We start from the raw sequence: 19,003 nt of genomic DNA on the forward strand, positions 1-19,003 counted from the left end.
AGCCTGAGAGGTGGATCGGTGACATTTTTATGTACCTTGGGAATCCCAAACACCGAAGGCACTCTCAGTGTTTTGTTGAGTAAGTAGTTGAAATTCTCCAAAGAAATGGATCCTTCTAATAACAAGTCATTGAGCAAATATTGAATTTTGGAATAAGCTATATGAACTTCATTGAGTGAAACTAAAACATATTTGTCTGTGTTACTTAGTTCTTCCTTCATCTTAGATTCATATAATAGTGCATCCATAAGAACAGTACCCCCACCCTTGTCAGGTTGCATGATTCTAATGGAATGATTGTTAGTTAATTCTTTCAGTAAATCTAATTCCTCAGTAGTAAGGTTCTTAAAGACCTTGTGTTTTGTTATTTGTTTCCTGATCTCCCTCTCTAAAATGTTCTCAAGATTTTTGAGCTGGGGGTGTAAGGGTGGGTTAAATGTACTGGGTTTTTTTAGGAGAGTGTTAGAAGATGATACATTAACAGTGTTGTTGAACATAAGTGTAAGATTTTTCTTTCTAATAAACATCTTGAGGTCAATAATAGATCTGGACAAATTGGCTTTTCTAGAAGGGATGTATTTAAATCCTTTCGAAAATAAGTTGAAATGATTAATATTCACATCAATTGAACTATAGTTGAAAATATTGTAACCTTGGTAGGTACAAACTGAACCTAAAAGTAAAATATTGTTGTTAGATGTATCATCTAATTCCATCCCCTCCCTTCTCTCTGTCTCCCATGGCTGTTGTAATTGTATTGAACATAGGGTTGGTTGCGAATTCTCTTGGAGCGTCGTGGTAGGGGGGCCTGGATTGGGTCTAAAGGGATGTCTGACTCAAAAAAATCTTCCACATTTTCATGATTATTAAGCTCATATTGGTCATCTGTGTTGTGAGCAGTATCAAAATCATAATGTTGAGGTGAAGAATTTTTGTAATAATTTCTAGGTTTGGGATATGCTGTCCCTTCATTATACTCTTTATGATCCCTGTCCAGTTTGCCCTGCTTACGGTTAATATTAGTACAACAGTTCCTATCAACATATGTAAAAATGTCATAGTACTTTTTTCTTTCACTTTCAACAGTAAACAGTAAATCTTGAAGAATATAATCATTGACTTGTTCCATTTCCTTAACCAACATAGTTTTTTCTTTCTCATTTTCATTCATAATAGCTCTTACAATTTCTAAACCACAGTTATTGAAAATATTTACAATGTTTTTTGCAAATTCCGTACCATCCTGCACTTTATTTGGAAATTTGCAAATTCTTAGTCCTTTAGGGACTATTTTATGTTTCAAACACTCATTAAAATAAACATTGTCCACTTCCAGCTTTTTGTATTTGTCCATAAGGTAATACAACCTATCCAAATTGTCTTTGTAAATAGGCGTTTTTACCTGATTTGAGTCATCGTTGGTTCGAGATCCGAAACCATAATTTTTATGTAAAATATCCTGAAAGTTGAAAGTGAACGGTTTGGCAGAAACATCAGTATTGTTGGAAGAAGGCTTGTCGCGTGTAGATTCTCGAGCATAGTTCTCGTCGGTAACTGACGGTACACCATTCTGTGGTTCCTGGGTACGGAAAATGGAAGGAGTATCCAGTAAGTCCCTTGCCGCAGATACATTTTTGAAAATAGCAGATTTATTGCCCCCTACATGGTCCGTTGTTGAAGGAGCTGCTCTCACTCTCGCAGCTTCCTGATTGCCTTGTAGGGAAGACGTCAGCGAGACAAACGCTGTGCATGCTGGGGTGAGTAGTTCAATAAGTTGAGAGAGTTGACCAATCATCTTTCTAAATTCCCCTTTGGCTGAGGGGTGGAATACTTCATCGGACACGACCTCCGGTAGCTCAGCCATCAGTACAACCAGTAATCCAAAATTGATGCCAGCAGTTGAAGCCAGAAACCAAAAACAACAAAAAACTGCTGCGAGCCCCCAAAGAGGAACGTATCCAATAAATGAAGTAAAACTGGTTAAAATTAGTGTATTTAATGGTCCTTGTAACACAACCACAAGTATTAACGCTTCAAAACAAACAAAATGCAAAACTTCTTCAGACAATGCAAAACCAAGTGGGAGTCTTTTGAGCTGTTATAAATGCAATTCAAATAACACTTGTATCACTTCATTGGTTAAACCTTAATTGCAGGGAGGGGGTGGGAGGGATGTGGATTTCCAAGGTGATTAGTTTGTGGTCAGATCTAACCAGGGAGGAGTTGATTATGAACTTTGTCAACCAGAGTTCTATTGTTAGTAATGACCAGGTCAAGGATGTTGCTACCTCTAGTGGGGATAAGAACGAGTTGGTCCAGGGCACTGGAATTAATGAATTTCAGTAAACGTTGGGTAAGTTTATTGGTACATGAGTAGTTTTCCCAGTTAATGGAGGGGTAGTTGAAGTCACCCATTATGAGAGTGTTAGGTTGGACCCTAATATTCTCCAGGGTGCTAAGGAGCATGGAGTGTGAGTCTTAGGACATGGCTGGGGACCTATAGCAGGCTACAAGCTGAATCGCTGTCTTACCCAATGTTAGCTGCACCTGAAGTATCTCAGATGAGTTATGTTGGGCTACTAGTCTGGAAGTGTGCACATCCTTTATGAATATGGAAACACCACCGCCTTTGGAGCTTACAAGTTCTGGGTCCGAAAGGTGTGAAATGTGTTATAGCCTGGTAGTGCAGGGGTGGTTTCTGCTGCCTTGAACCAGGTCTCTGTTATGGCACAAATGGAATCATCCTTGGAGAAGGTATAGTGCTGCTTAGTGCTAGGCTCATACCAGCCTGAGACACATATTCTGAGAGCTCCATGATGTCTCTCTTCATATAGTCTTGGGAGGTACATCTCAGGTCATTTATGCCCAGATAGACTATGATGGAGTCATACTGGTACTTATAGTCCGATGACCTGAGTGCGTGCATAATGTGGTGGATCCAAGCCCCAGATAAGCAACTGACAGTGACTTTCTCCTTACTCACCCCGGTGAGAGGGCCATCAGTGTGTCTCACAATGGAGTCTCCAATGACCAGAATGTTGGATTGTGTGGTGGTTTGTATCTTGGGTTTAGAAGTAGAGGCTTCATGAGATGTGACTGTATGAGTTGATGTAGGTATTGTTTGAAAGAGTGCATCCAGGGCTGCTGAGGATATTTGTTATGTGTAGTTCATCTAGGAGGTCTTTGGGATTTACATTTAAGTCCTTCTGTGTGACACATCTCATTACCAAGGGTTTTACATCCAGGAAGAAAGAGGTCATCATCTTTCTCTACTCTTTCCGCATTAGGCCAATCATTGAGTATAATGCCCCATTTGGCATGTACCTCACTAGACACATGCAACAGCTGGAAAGGCCGCAAAAGTACCTCACAAATAGAATCTTAGGCCTTAAACACATGTCCTACATGGACAGACTCAAAAAACTCCAGCTATTCTCAATCTCATATTGTCTACTAAGAGGTGATCTCTGCTTGAGTTTCAAAGTCATGTCTGACCCAGCTCTGTTAAAAATGCTACATCCAGAGAAATCCCAATCCCTCTGCACCACACACTCCAAAGACCTCAACCTCATTACCAAAACCAACAGAACATACTGGAGGGACAGGTTCATAACCCAGAGACTGCCCATGCTCTGGAATAGACTTTCCATACATGTCAAGCAGAGCACCTCAGTGGCTGTCTTCAAGAGAAATCTTGATGAGTGGATGGGAAATAGAAAGTTCACCCCAGGATCACTCCAGTGGCTCTACTTTATAGAGGCACTGGGAACTAACATGCAGTGAATACTCACAGTTCAGATCACAATTGTTTTATTTCTTTTGTTAGCTTAGTTAGTCAGGGTGAGCAGGCAGCATGTCAGCAGAGGAGTATGGAAAGCTGACAAGGAGCCAGCTGGCAGAGATGTGCCAGGGTAGAGGACTGGTGCATGGAAACCTGACAAAGGCAGACCTGATTGCAGCCTTGGTTACAGCTGCATTAGAAAAGAGAAACCAGGAGGGCAATCAGACTGGCAGTGGAGATATAATTCCCTCGGAGAATGGACAGCTCAACCTTTCTGCAGTGGACTTAAAAATCCAGCTGGAGCTAAAGAGACTTGAGTTGGAGGCCAGGCATGTGGAATTAGAAGCAGCTGAGAGACTGAGGTGTCTACAGAGTGAGGAGAATGAGAAACCGCTATGCCTAGAAGCTAAAAAACAAGAGAGGCAGAGGCAGCATGAGGAGATGCTGACTCTTCGCCAGAGTCATGGAGTTAATGGGGAAGGGAGTAACTGGACCCCAGAAGCACAAAAGGTCAGTAAATTTCTTCTGCAGTTTAAAGAGGGGGATAATTTTGATAGTTTCATTCATATGTTTGAGAGGGTATGTAAACAGTATGAAGTTGACCAAGGGCACTGGGCATGGTTCTTGACCCCCTTACTCTATGGTAAAGCTGTAACTGTTCTGTCCAAAATGTCTGATGTTGCATGTTTTGATTATACTGCTGTAAAGAAATGTGTTTTACAACTGTTTAAGCTAACACCTGAAATGTACAGGAAAAAGTTATGGGAACATAGATGCAAGGCAGATGAAAGTGTGTGTGAATATGTTGCTGAACTGAGCACTTATTTCCATGGGTGGGTGAGTGGATGTCAGATCACCACTTCTGAAGGGCTGGCAAACCTTTTGGTGAGGGAACAAGCCTTAGCACTTTGCCTGAGGACAAGAGGATCTGGTTAGCTGATAGACAATTTGCTACTTCAGATGAGTTGGGGAAGAAGGGAGACCTATACCTGGCAAGCAGGGCAGCCCTGCACAGGAAGGGGACCCCCAGTACTGCTCATGAGTCTCAAGGAACCCATGCTGGGCAGCACAGACTGCCCCAACAGAATCTGCCAGTAGCAGGGGAAGCCATCAGTCCAGGTACATGTCCAGGAGTTAGGGTTAAATGTTTTGAATGCAACCAATGGGGCCATGTGGCATACAGGTGTCCACAGAGGCAAGGTGGGGAACCAAAAGTGAGGGAGCCAGTAAGTGGGAAAGACAAAATGCCAATAGTAGGTTGTCTTGAGACAACATGGGTACTAAACTACAATCCTGCAGATGTTCTGATAGGTAAGGATTTGGATGAGGCAGTACCATGTGCTTATGCAGTTACATGCGATCAGACTAGGAGACAAGCATGTGGGTCTGGTAGCCTGGAGGAGACCCAGACAGACTGCATACTTGCAGCCAGGACTGCTGAGGTGGCTACTTCAGGGAGGGAACTACTCTGTAGCAGTGAGACTGAATGTGAGCCACAGCTGCTTGTGGGTACTGATGTTGCCTTGGACAGAGTGACTGCAAAAGTAGAGGTGAGTAGTACCCAGGCTGACAGTGAGGCACCACAGTCAAAGGATGCCAGACTTCCTGTGGAAGGGGAGCTGGGAAGGGTTACAAGGAGAGAGCTGAGACAGGCTCAGCTCTCAGACCCTACATTGCAAGGCATGAGGCAGGTAGCTAGGGAGGCATCTGATTCTCAAGGGAAGGAGGAATCTGTATATAGGGGCAAAGGGTTACTATACAGAGAGTGGACCCCTGAGGGAGGACTAGAAGGTGAGAGAGTACAGCAGTTGGTAGTGCCTAGAGCCTACCATCTGGTGCTTCTAGACAAAGCCCATGATATTCTCTTTGCAGGTCATATGGGCATAAAACATACAAAGAGGTGTATTATGCAGAACTTCTACTGGCCTGGAATTTCCAGAGATGTAACTGGGTACTGCAGGACCTGTGAGCAGTGCCAAAAGGTAGGCAAGGCAGGAGACAAGGAGAGAGCTCCTTTGATGCCTTTGCCTGTGATTGAGGAGCCATTTCCAAGGGTAGCTATGGATATTGTGGGTCCTCTGAGTACCCCAAGTTCCATAGGGGAAAAAGTATATCCTCATGGTAGTGTATTATGCTACACGATACCCTGAGGCAGTGATTTTGTCCTTCACTGAGGCAGGGAAGGTGGCAAATGCTTTGTTAGAGATTTTCAGCAGGGTAGGTTTCCCAAAGGAAATACTGACTGACAGAGGTGCCAATTTCATGGCAGACCTACTGACTTGTCTGTGGAAGTCCTGTGGGGTGAAGCACATGAAGACTACCCACTACCATCCCCAGACTAATGGTCTTGTTGAGAGGTTAAACTCTACAATCAAGTCCATGCTACAGGCATTTGCAGATCAGTTTAAGAGGGAGTGGGACAAATATTTGCCCCATCTATTGTTTTCTTAGAGAGGTTCCCCAGGAATTCACAGGTTTTTCACCCTTTGAGTTGCTGTATGGGCATAGGGTGAGGGGACCTCTAGATTTAATTTGAGATGAGTGGGAAGGTGAGAGCGAGTCTCACAAGGGGTCTGTTGTGGCATATGTACTAAACATCAGGACTAGGCTCAGAGAACTCATGGGCTTGGCCCAGGAGAACCTGGCAGAAGCCCAACAGAAAAAATGTGGTACGACAGGAATGCTCAAACTAGAGAGTATGCTGTGGGGCAGCAGGTAATGGTTCTCATTCCTGTCAGACACAACAAGCTGCAAGCAGCTTGGGAGGGACCCTACAAGGTGGTAAGAAAGGTAAGTGATGTTAACTACATGGTGGAACTGCTAGGCAGATGGCAGGGGCACAGATTGTACAATGTTAACATGATGAAACTTTACCATGATAGGGAGGCCCTTGTGCTAAGCATTTGCAGTGGATTGTAGGAGGAGTCTGAGGGAGATCTGGGGACTGATCTCCTCAGTGAGGCTCGGGCTGACACCTCATTGGAAGGGGTAGCAATGTCCCAGCAGCTATCTCCTACCCAGGTTCAAGAAATGTGAGCAGTGTTGCAGGAATTTGGGGACATGTTCACTGGGAAACCAGGGTGCACCCACCTAATGCAGCACCAGGTGGATACAGGACCCCAAAGGCCTATTAGGCAAGCCCCTTATAGGGTGCCTGACAGAGTCAAACAGACTCTGAGGGAGGAGGTACAGGAGATGTTGGAACTAGGGTTGATTCAAGAATCCAACAGTCCCTGGGCCTCCCCAGTGTTGCTGGTGCCAAAGAAGGATGGCAGCACCAGGTTCTGTGTGGACTACAGGAAATTAAATAGTCACACAGAGTCAGATGCTTACCCCATGCCTAGTACAGATTAGGCCCTAGAGCAGCTGGGTGGGGCTAAGTATCTTACAACCATTGATCTTATCAAGGGTTACTGGCAGGTGCCCTTGACTCCCAGTGCTGGAGAGAAGTCAGCCTTTGTGACTCCTTTAGGCTTGTATGAGTTCACAAATATGCCCTTTGGGATGACGAATGCCCCAGCAACTTTCCAGAGGCTGGTAGATAATATCCTAGCAGGAGGGTTTGCCCTTGCTTACCTAGATGATATTGCCATCTACAGCCATTCCTGGCCAGAGCACCTTCAGCATGTCAGGGAGGTGCTGGGCAGACTACAGAGGGCAGGGTTGACCATTAAGCCAAACAAATGTCAGGTGGGTATGCCAGAGGTCTCCTACCTAGGACATAGAGTGGGGAGTCCAAACACACAAATCCAAATTGCAACTCAGGAAACAAACGAAGGCTCAAGGACACAAAGTCTCCAAAGCGAAAAAAAGTAAAACAGGTTTATTACTTTGCAACTAAACAGTATGATACAAAAATAAATGGTTAAGCGCTTTTCATATTAATTTAGAAGACTTCTTCAGGTATGAAGAAGTGTGGCTGGTTTGTGTAGAGATAAGTTAAGCTCTAGAGTACATTGCATATTTATAGAGTTTATTGTACAAAGCCACTCTAATAAGCCTTGATCGATTAGTCACACTTACCAATTGGATAATAATATTGCACAGTAATAATTGGGCACCCTTTTAAGGGCCTTTGCGTAGCTGATAATATTAGCTGGGTGGTGGCAGTAATTACTACCATATAGTCTGGGTAAAAGGGGCACAGCATGAGAACCTGTACCAGCCTTCTCCAGAAGTGTCTGTGTGGTTGTATACCCTCTTATCTCAAAGTGTATGTGTGTCAGCTACTTGGGCAGGGACAAGAAGCATTGGTTAGACAGAGAAGGTGCTGGAGATTTTAGCTTGCCCAGCTAGGCTGAGATCTGGACCCTATAGCTGTGTCAGTGGGGAGTCTTATTGGGGACCTGGGGAGCAAGGGAGTGACCAGCCCCGAACTGACTGTGGTCTCTGTGTGCTCTTAAGGGAAATTGCACTTTACTGTGTGTATTTGTTATCCTTTCCTCATATGTGAGGAACCTCTCTTTTGTTAGTGGTGAGGATTGAGGTGCCTTGATTGCTGAGCCAGGGCACGGGAGTCACAAGGCTTGTAAAGGCTCCAGGGCCATTAGGCTAGTACACACCTATGAACCTAAGTGCCTCAGCATATGTGGGTCTATGTGTCTGCTGTGAACTGTGTGTGATGGATGCAGCGTGTATACTACTGACAACTTTACTGACTTTAGGAGTGCTTTTATGTGAGAGCTTTGTCTCCAGCGACATTGTATAAATACATCTCTCACATACCATATCACTTTGTTTGAGAATTAACTGGTTGTCAGTAAACATGAGGCAATTACTACATTGACTCAGGATGCCCATATCCATCAAGCTGGTAATGGAGATAGTGGGAAAGTTTATATCCATGGCAACAGACCCTTCTTTATTGATTAGACGGTTAGAGTAAGAATATAAAGCAATGTCAGAAGTATCTTGGGGCAGTGCTTGTCACTACAAACTAGTTGTCCTGTATGCAACTAGGTATTGGTGAAATTTCAGTTTTGCTTTTACAGGAAAAATATCACTCAAGCTGTCTATGTCTATACAAAGCACTTGATGGGAGGGGAAACTAATAAGTAGACCCTGATGAATTATGGACAAATCAATCAGTACTTACTGAAAAGAAAGAATTAGCTTGTCAAGAGGGAAGTCGTGTGAAAAGATATTGCCTGGCTACTACTAGTGCTGGTCTCACCACAGCTTCACTCTACTGGGATACAATGCTCCTTTGCTTCTTCTCTCACCAGAAGCAAAATATTAGCACCAATCCCAAGATGAGAAGCAGGCCACAGCCTGTTTGGTGATCCGCAGTCTTGTCCCAGATGATGCAAGGGTCTGTAAGCTTGTAGCCTTTTCCTGGTACATACCTTGAATAGCAATCAGACCAATCAGGAATTTCAAGCACAGACACTCATTGCCCAACCAAAAACAGTTAGGAATCAATGCACTCTGTTCCTTCTCTCACTGGGAGCAAAATATAAGCACTAATTTCACGCTAGCACCTATGAAGCAGTTATTAGGCTTTCTGGTGATCAGCAGTTTCCAGGAAATAATGTCCCTGTGCTCATTCTCTCACCAGAAGCAACACAGAAGCACTAATCCCAAGATGACTACTGAGAGGCAGAATGTGGTATCTCCAATAACTGGTGGTCTTGAAGTAGATGCTACAGATTTTAAAGGTAAGATGGAAAATTGGTTAATATCCTAACAGCTGCATTGTTCACTAAGCAGTTAGATATGGGGGTAACTAAGCTTTAGTCATCTCTGTGGAGAGCCACTAATTTTAAAAGAGCAAGATAGATTGGAAGGGGGTGGGCACTTTGTGTTCTGGCTCTATGGAATGCAGTGGGATGAACAATACATTTAAACAGTTAAAGGGGAGTGGTTTCACAAAATGATAATCTTGTACTTATGCACAACAGCCAATGAAAGGGAAGAGGGAAGAAGATATGTGGTCAAATTAATGTATGGGGCAGGCAACTAGAAAGACAGATGAGTTTAAAAACACAACAATGCCAGGTTGGGAGGGTAAAAAATAATAATTTCTGTGTGACTCACAAGATACACAGCTGTGGACTCTTTCCTAGTTTAAATATGCAATTAAAAGCAGAATTAAAAGCAGAATACAAGTAAAACATAGCATAAAGAAAACAAATCACAATATGTAAAACAGAAGAAGGCGATAAAGTAATACAAAATAGACGAATGCAAAAACAAACTAACCTTTCCCTCACAGCATGTTGTGGCAGAGTCTGGGTAAGATTTCCAGGTTGACACCCTGTATTCTTTTTGAGAGAAACCTCTGTAGTCATGCCAGCTGCTGCATGTGCCTGGTCAGACACATACCAAGAGGGGCATTCTACTCAATAATGGGTCTGATGAGGGCTGAATACAGAGGAATGATGACCTCATTGGACCTAGATGCCATGCTCTTGCTTATACGTTGAGCAACACAGAATGCTTTCCTTAGACACATGTTAGTGAAAAGTCAGGTTACTATCTACATATTACCTCCAATACCTGAATACTGGATTTATCTTAGGGGCGTGGTATCAATGAGGTTGTTTCCTAAGGTGGATGACTTCCAAAAGGGTACTATTGTGCATTTGTTGGCATTGAGTTTTAAGCTGTGACTTTGGGACCAGTCACTTGTCTGTGTTAGTCTTTCCTGCAGGATGTTAGTGACATGGAGGGAGTCTATGACTGCTCCTGGCTTGCAGTTATCTGCAAACTTGGCCAGACAGAGGCCTTTAGCATCAGCTTTGACTTCCAAGAAGTAAATGCCAAAAAGGAGCAAGCCCAGCACAGAGCCCTGAGGGACTCCACTAGTGACCAGCCTCTTTGTCAGTGCCAAAGTGATGTTGATCCTGGATTGAATAATTAGAAATGATTACATTTATGGGTCAGAAATGATACATCTCATGGCTTAATAAACAAGGCTGGTAAAACTTATGGGACTATAAATACCAGGGCCCATGACTGGATCTCTCTTTATGTAGTTACAACACAATGGCTGTTCTCTAGGCTTTGTGATATAGCCTGTTGGAAGTCTCATATTAAAGAGGATTGATTAGTAGTGATTTGGATCAGCCAAGCTTTCTGCTAATTATTTAGTTTTTGGTATATTATCAAGGTCCATGGATGTGGTGGTCTTTGTTTTAAGAAAACCTGCTAAGACTTGTTTTATTGTGACATTACAGGAGGATCAAGAAGTGAGGAATCAAGGGGCAGTTATAATGGTAAATAAGGTAAAGTTTGCACTAAATTTGTTGGCAAGGACATTAGTCATTTCTTTGGGATCAAAATGGGTGGTATCTTTGTGGGCATTATTTGTTAACTTTCTAGCATAGTTACAAAATGATTTATAATTATTTTTTGGTAACACTAGTCATTTTGAGCTCATAAATAGCTTTGTGTTTTCTGATTGCTACATTAAGTTCATTTCTGGAATGTCCAAGTACCCTCTTTATATGAGGAGCAAGTGACAGCCTATAAGAACTTAGCACTTTATTCCATTTATTGTAGAGGTTATTTATACAAATGCTTTGTCATAAGGGTTCTCAGTTCAGGTAGGTACTACTTTCCTTGTGTAATTGTTTAGGTGATAGTACAATTCAGATGTAAAGGCTTTGGCTCTATGTATAGAGTCTATTTGGGGAGGGGATGTAGTGGAAATTATTTAGGTTCATAGGTTGGTACAAGGCTATCGGCCCTAGGGCCTATATAAACCTAACCATAACAATTCCCTGGCTATTTCTTCCCATGCTATTTACTTCCCTGGACCCCTGTCTAGCAGGGCTACTGATGTGATCCCCGGGGTGAATTTCCTTTCTCCCATCCAATCGTCAAGGTTCCTTTTGAAGAGGGCCAAAGAGGCAGTCTGCTTGACATGTATGGGCAGTCTATTCCAGTGTCTGAGGAGTCTCTGGGTCAAGAACCTATCCCTCCAGCATGTTTTGTTTATTGTGATGACAAGGTTTAGATCCCTGGAGCATGTGGCTCTGAGGGACTGGGATTTCTTTAAGTGTAGTATGTCCAACAGCTCTGGGTTTGACATAGCCTTGTATGTTAAGCAGAGATCGCCTCTGAGTAAACAATATGTGACAGAGTATAGCTGGAGTTTTTTAAGGTGGTCAGCTTAGGGCATCTACTTTAGGCCTGTGATTCCTTTAGTGAGGTATTTCTGCGGCATTTCCAGTTGTTGCAGATGTCTTGAGAGGTACATACCAAATGGGGCATTGTATTCTATAATGCGTCTAATGAGGGATGAGTACAGTGGGACAATGACCTCCTTTTTCCTGGATGAAAAGCCCATAGTGATGAGGTGTGCCACATAGAAGGATTTCCTGACTGTTGTGGCGATGTGGTTATCGAAGGTGAGACCACTGTCCACCTGTGTCCCTAAGTCTCTTATCACACTTTCGATGTTTAGTGTACTGCCACCTATGTGGTAATTCATGGGTGCATGTTTTTTCCCAGAGGGGATAACTATACATTTCTTGGCACTGAGCTTGAACCCATGGCTCTGGCACCAAGCATCTGTTTCTGTAAGGCCCTTTTGTAGAGTATCCACATCATTTGGGGATTCAGTAATGGCTCCCAGTTTGCAGTCATCTGCGAACTTTACTAGCCAGACTCCCTTAGTGTTGGCCTGTACTTCAGAGAAGTAGATGCCAAACAAGAGCGGTCCCAGGACTGAACCCTGAGGTCTTCCATTTGTCACTTGTCTGGAGCTGGATTTGGAGTTGGCTACTATTACAGTATGGGTTCTGTCAGTAAGCCAGTTGGCAACCCATCATGTGACGTAGGGATTAATGGCCAGCTTAGTAAGTCTCTCTATGATTCAAGAGTGGGGGATGGTGTCAAAGGCCTTGGTGAGGTCCAGGTAGGCTGTGTGGACCACCTTACCCTCATCCACAACTCTGGAGACTGATTCAAAGAAGTCAATCAGGTTCAGGAGACAAGATCGGCCCTTCATGAACCCAAACTGGGTGGGGTCCAGTGTTTGAAGGTTGCCAATGTCTTTGTTTATAAGTTCCATGATAATACATTCCATGGCCTTGCAGATCAGGCTCGTCAGACTGATGGGACGGTAGTTCCCGGGATCCAAGGAGGATCCCCCTTGTGGAGTGGGACAACTGCAGCTGTGCCCCACTCAGTGGGCACGAAGCCTGAGGTGAGGCTATGATTAAACATGACACTTAGGTGAGGTGCCAGTTCATTTTGTAGTTCATGTAATACACAGCCCGGGAAGTCATCTGGTCCCATGGATGCTGTATTCTTAGCTTTGAAGAGTGCATTTTTTTACCTGTGTGGCCATTATTACCAGAATTTGGCAATCTTCTGATATTGAGATGGGCCAGTTAGGGGGTGAGAGGGGGTGAAGTTGGCACTGAATTGATCTGCCAGGATACTGGCAATATCCTTGGGATCAGTATATTTAATGCCATTCTGTTGTAGCTCAGAGCAGATCTGAGCATTGCCATTTAGATTCTTGACATAGTTATAGAATGCCTTGTGGTTGTCTTTGGAATCTTTGGCAATTGTATTTTCATAACTAGCTTTGGAGCTTTGGAGGATTTTATGAGGGATCTCAGCTTCTTACTGAGGCTGGTAAGAGAGTTTTTTGCATCCTAGGATTTTCCTCTTTTCTGCAACAGTTTCTTCCTTTTGTTGTAAAGTTTGTTTATGGCAGGGGACCACCAGATTGGCTTCCTTTTTTTGGAGGAGAGCATCTTGGTTCTATTTGGGATGGCACAATTCATGCATGAGTGGATGTGCTCATACAGTGCCTTAGTGTAGAACTCAGCAGTCGAACTTTCAGTTCCCGTCTGCATGGGTGTCATGAAGTTTGTCACTTCTGACTTGAGTAGCATGAAGTTGACTTTGAAGAAGTTTTTTTATGGAGGTTTCCTTACTGGGGGATGGAGGTGGGATGTGGATGTTAAGGGTGATTAGCTTATGGTCAGACCTGACCAACGAGGGGGTGACCTATAGGTGTGGAGCATTGATTTCCCATGTTGGTAATGACCAGGTCTAGGATATTGGAGACCCTGGTGGAACTATGGATTAGTTGATCCAGGGCGTTGGAATTTATGAATTCCAAGAACCGTTGGACAAAGGTGTTGGTACATGAGTAGTTTTGTAGGTCACAAAGTAAATACAATATTTTTTTTTCAGGAAATCTCTGAATACCAAGGTATTTGTACCCCCACTCTTTTATGTGAACATCACTAGTTTCTTGTCTGCTTTGACAATGGAGGATAATACCTGCAGAGCTGTGAAAGGGGGTACAATATTACTGTGGTCAATATTCAGGATACTTTGTTTGTGTCTTTCGGCTTTTCCCAGTTAGGGGTTGCCACAGTGGAACTCCGGTCCGCTAATAATTGGTAGTGGATTTTTACGTACTGGGTTACCAGCCCTGATGCACAACGAAGGCATGCCCCATTTGTGTATGTCTCCACACAGAAGACGCTCTAGCTGAGAATCGAATGGGACGTCTTGCTATGAGGCGACAACGCTACCGCAGCACCACCACCACAGTTAATATTCAGGATATTATGTCTCCTAAAAAGGATGCTTGCCATCTGTTTTAGGTTGTTTGCATTTACATAGTTAAAGAAGCACTAAGTAAGCATTCCTCTTCTTGTGTAAGTGATTCAGTTCATGGCTAAGTGAAATCACCTAGAGTAAATGTGTTAGGGTGTATAGGAAAATGAGTTATGGTGTTAAGGTAAAATCATAATCGTTGAGGTACAAGTATGGTGATCTACAGCTGGTTATGAATTCATAACTGATTTTGTTTATAGTGACCTGGATAAACAAAAATTCAAAATCAGCCTAGATGTAAGGGGAGGTCTCTAAAAACAGTAACATTTCCTCGTAGTTGCTCATTAGTCTGAATGCATGATTAGAGGAGTACATTTATTGCACTGACACCAAGGCTCTGTTACTGCACATATAGCATTAAGTTGCAGTAGAGCCTTGAGCTCTGGCATCTTTTTTTTAATGCACCTAGCATTGAGTAGGCCAACCTTAATGTGTTTTGAACTGGAATCTGCTAGGAAGAATTCTGAGTAGGCACTATGGAGGATAGCAAATGCTTTGGCCAGAATGTAAAAGCCATACTAAATGGGGTACAGATTATCCTTTACAAAGATGGGGGAGGTAATATATCAGTCATTTTGTCACAAACAGACACATAATGGATTCTATAGAATGACACCAGTTACTAAAGCAATTACTGAAGACAATCATGTTATGCTTGAATTTTGGCATCTTTCTAATCAATGGCAAACTGCCAGTGAAAACCAGCACATTTCCTGCCTGTAGCAATACTTAGCAAGGTCAATAATATCCTCCTGTATTTAACCTTGGGCGGAATACTTAAGGTCATTCACTCCTATGTGGGCACCATCAGATCATAGCTGCAGTTGTCTGGATGGAGGGAGTCTAAAGCCCTTGTAATGTCCCGGATGATGTCTCCGTAAAGGCAGCTGTCACCTGTTCCTGTCCTGATTTGGGAGTGCAGTGTCAGTGTACCTCACAGTAAAGTCACCATCTACCAAAACACTTCCTAGAGTGGATGAATCTATTGTAGACCTCAAGGGTATGCTGAATACCCCCTTGTATCTTCTGAAGTATATATATATATATATATACTGGCTGCTGATGTATGTGTTGATGTAGAGATATGGCCTAGTGGTTGAGACTTCTTAGTTCTAATTCTAGGAGGCTTGGGGAGTGACTTCTTTACTACATTGACATTACGTAAGTGTGGTGGTGTCCATGTTTTGTGGTGGCGTGCATGTGTTGTTGTGGTGTGCATGCATTGAGGTGGTGCGCATGTGTTGCATTGGTGTGCATGCATTATGGTGGTGTTGTACATGTGTTGTGGTGGTGTGCACATGTTGTGATGTTGTGCATGTGTTGCTTACCAAGATCCCAATGTTATAAGAAGGAGTTGATCAGAATTACTAAGTACTTACACATCTCACAAACCGAGTCATATTGTAAGAGCAATTGTCTGCATTTGGTAAGCATAAGGCAGTTTCTGTTCTGCATCAAAACACTAAGTGCTAGTAAACTGGCTAAAAAAGGGATAAAAGCTATTCTATATTAGCCAGCTGTGAGTATTCCTTTCAATATAGTATGGTTTTAAATCAATCAGAATCATAAGTCAGTAGTACTAGTGATCATGATTTGTTTTCAAATAGGACAAAAGCACACAACTTAAAAAAAATAATAATACACTGAGTCAGACACGCTGAACCTCATTAATGAGCAATGAAGGTTATCCAATTTGTTACTAGTCAAACCCACTGCCCTTTGGCTGTCAGCAAGAATGACCAGAAGAATCAGTGCAGTATGATATATATATTTGGGTCTACTACCGGAGATCAAAAGTACACTATTTTGAAATCCAGTAGTAGATGCCCACTAACATGAAAGTGCAGTTCACCGAAAGTGCACTTTTGCGAACACCACTAGAACGAACGGGCAATGTCCTCCACTGTGGTGCGGTAGTCACGGACCTTAGGGTTAGGGCTTGGGTTAAGGATAGTGGATAGCTAGTACCTCCACTGTGATGCAGTAGTCATGGACCTTAGGGTTAGGGCTTGGGTTAAGGATAGTGGATAGCCCTACTGGCTATCCACTATCCTTAACCCAAGCCCTAACCCTAAGGTCTGTGACTACCACACCACAGTAGAAGACATAGGCCCGTGACTACTGCACCATGGAGGACATACAATTTCCTCCACTGTGGTGTGGTAGTCATAGACCTTAGGGTTAGGGCTTGGGTTAAGGATAGTGGATAGCCCTACTAGCTATCCACTATCCTTAACCCAAGCCCTAACCCTAAGGTCCGTAACCATTCACTCAAGTGGTGTTCGTGAAAGTGCACTTTCGGTGAAATAGTGTAATTTCGATCTCCGGTAGTAGACCCATATATATATATATATATATATATATATATGTATATATATATATATATATATATATATATATATATATATATATATATATATATATATATATATATATATATATATATATATATATATACACACTGAATATTACAGTAAATAGTATGGTATTGGAATAGTAATAACTGGTACAAGTGCAATGTGACATATACAGTAAATATTACACAGCATAATTTTATACCATGGCTGAATAGTGGAGACACAGCTACCACAACTAATTTTAAAGGTGCAGTGGCTGAGCAGTGGAGGCAGAGAGATGCCACAATTACTTAAGCAGTGCAGTAGGAGAAAAAACATCAGTGCCACAAGACAAAAAATGTAATACTGCAATACAATCAGTGCAACAAGAAAACAACTTGTAATACTGCAACACAGTCAATGCAACAAGACAAAAAATGTAATAAAATCAGTGCAACAAGAAAAACAAATTGTAATACTGCAGCACAATAAATGCAACAAGATAAAATACATAATACAATCAGTGCAACAAGAAAACAAACTTGTAATACTGAAGCACAGTCAATGCAACAAGACAAAAATGTAACAAAATCAGTGCAACAAGATAAACAAATTGTAATATTGCAGCACAATCAATGCAAAAAGACAAAAATGTAATACAGTCAATGTAACAAGAAAAACAACTTGTAATAGTGCAGCACAGTCAATGCAACAAGACAAAAAATGCAATGCAATCAGTGCAACAAGAAAAACAAATTGTAATACTGCAACACAGTCTATGCAACAAGACACAAATGCAATACAATCAGTGCAACAAGAAAAACAAATTGTAATACTGCAGCACAGTCAATGCAACAAGGCAAAAATATAATACTGTAATAGTTTCATTTTATAAATTCAAATATGTTAGACCAATGCAGGTTTGAGTGCTAAAATTTCTTGAACAGCACAGTTGTAGAGGAAACACAATTATATGAACAGTGCAGTTATAAAGGAACACAATTATTTGAGCAGTGCAGCTGTAGAAGCAACACAGTTATTTGAACAGTGCAGTAACGATGGCAAACCATAGAACAGCTGATAATGATGACAGAATGATAAGCATAATTAATGGAACAGTGCTGTAAGGAGGGTAAATACAGCACAGCAGGTATTGATTGGATAAGACAGTAAATCAGTTTAGGTCATTGGGAAGGGAATTTCATATATGTGCCCACTGGCTTCTATTTAGTATGAACTATCATGATGTTGTACAGAGTGCAGTGCTTGTCAACCAAGGGCAAGGCAGCAGAGTGCAGCAGAAATTATAGCAATGCAAAATCAACCAACAGCTAAAAGAAATTCTTGGTGTTATGCCACTTCCAGCAAGTAATGATCAGAACACTACAAATTTCCATACACTAACAGGAAAGATAGCTAAATAGTTCTGATTTTAAAACAAATGGCAAACAACACAAGTCTCAATATTAGATAAAAATAATGCACTTCCCTGGATTTTGGACATGAAAACTAAAGTCACTCCAAGTGAATCAGTCATAAAGCCATCTGACGAATGTTGGCATGCACAAGCCCCCTGGCCCTGTCTAAAGCTGTAAAGCAAGAATATTCTGCTACACAGATAAGATATTTTTTGCTCTCTGGCTCTAATCCATAGACACATATAGTCCTCCAGATTAATAAACAATGACCAATGGTATATTTTTTATATCCTTCATGCATTGTATATTTTTTACATACAACTGAAAACTTTCCCAAACTATTACTACAAAAGTGATGAGACTTGGCAATGCCTTTGTTTAACAGTTATTTTTGCACACTGCTTTTTTTCATAGTTAATATTTTTAAAAATAATTTTAAATTTTTTAAATATAGGCATGTTATGTGATATCTTACAAATATTATGAAATGTTGATTTAACTGACAGGCTCCCATTAACTTTAAAACTATGGACAATACGTTAACTTTTGTTTAGACTATCATAACAGAATTTGTATGGTAATTGTTGATTTAGTTGACATAATACCCCATCCTGTATACTATGCATTTTATTTTTAAACAATTTAACACATAATTATGCCTTCTGTAAATCTAAAGTTGGTATGTGAGATACTGCAAGCATTATGACATGTTGGCTTTATTGACAGACTACTATTAATAGAAAATCTTTGGGCAGAACACTAACTGTTATTTAAAACAACATTTTTTTACGAGTCATTCCCTAGGATTCAGAGAATTTCATACTGCCCATGCCAACTAACTAATGCAAACTGACAATTAGTGTGACAGAGGCAACAGA

General features: G+C 41.8%; 1 protein-coding gene across 1 annotated transcript in view; it reads left to right on the forward strand.

Annotated features, from left to right (window-relative positions):
- The first annotated feature begins 1,889 nt into the window (after positions 1 to 1,889).
- The window catches only part of LOC122814373 (nephrocan-like), a 101,589-nt gene continuing 84,475 nt past the window's right edge, over positions 1,890 to 19,003 (forward strand). The window contains 1 exon segment of the mRNA XM_044086960.1: positions 1,890 to 2,022. Coding sequence (XP_043942895.1) covers positions 1,890 to 2,022 — 133 coding nt within the window.

Source organism: Protopterus annectens, chromosome 1.part1 (genome assembly GCF_019279795.1).
Source record: "Protopterus annectens isolate FY-2018-M chromosome 1.part1, PAN1.0, whole genome shotgun sequence".
NCBI classification, from domain to species: Eukaryota; Metazoa; Chordata; order Ceratodontiformes; family Protopteridae; genus Protopterus; species Protopterus annectens.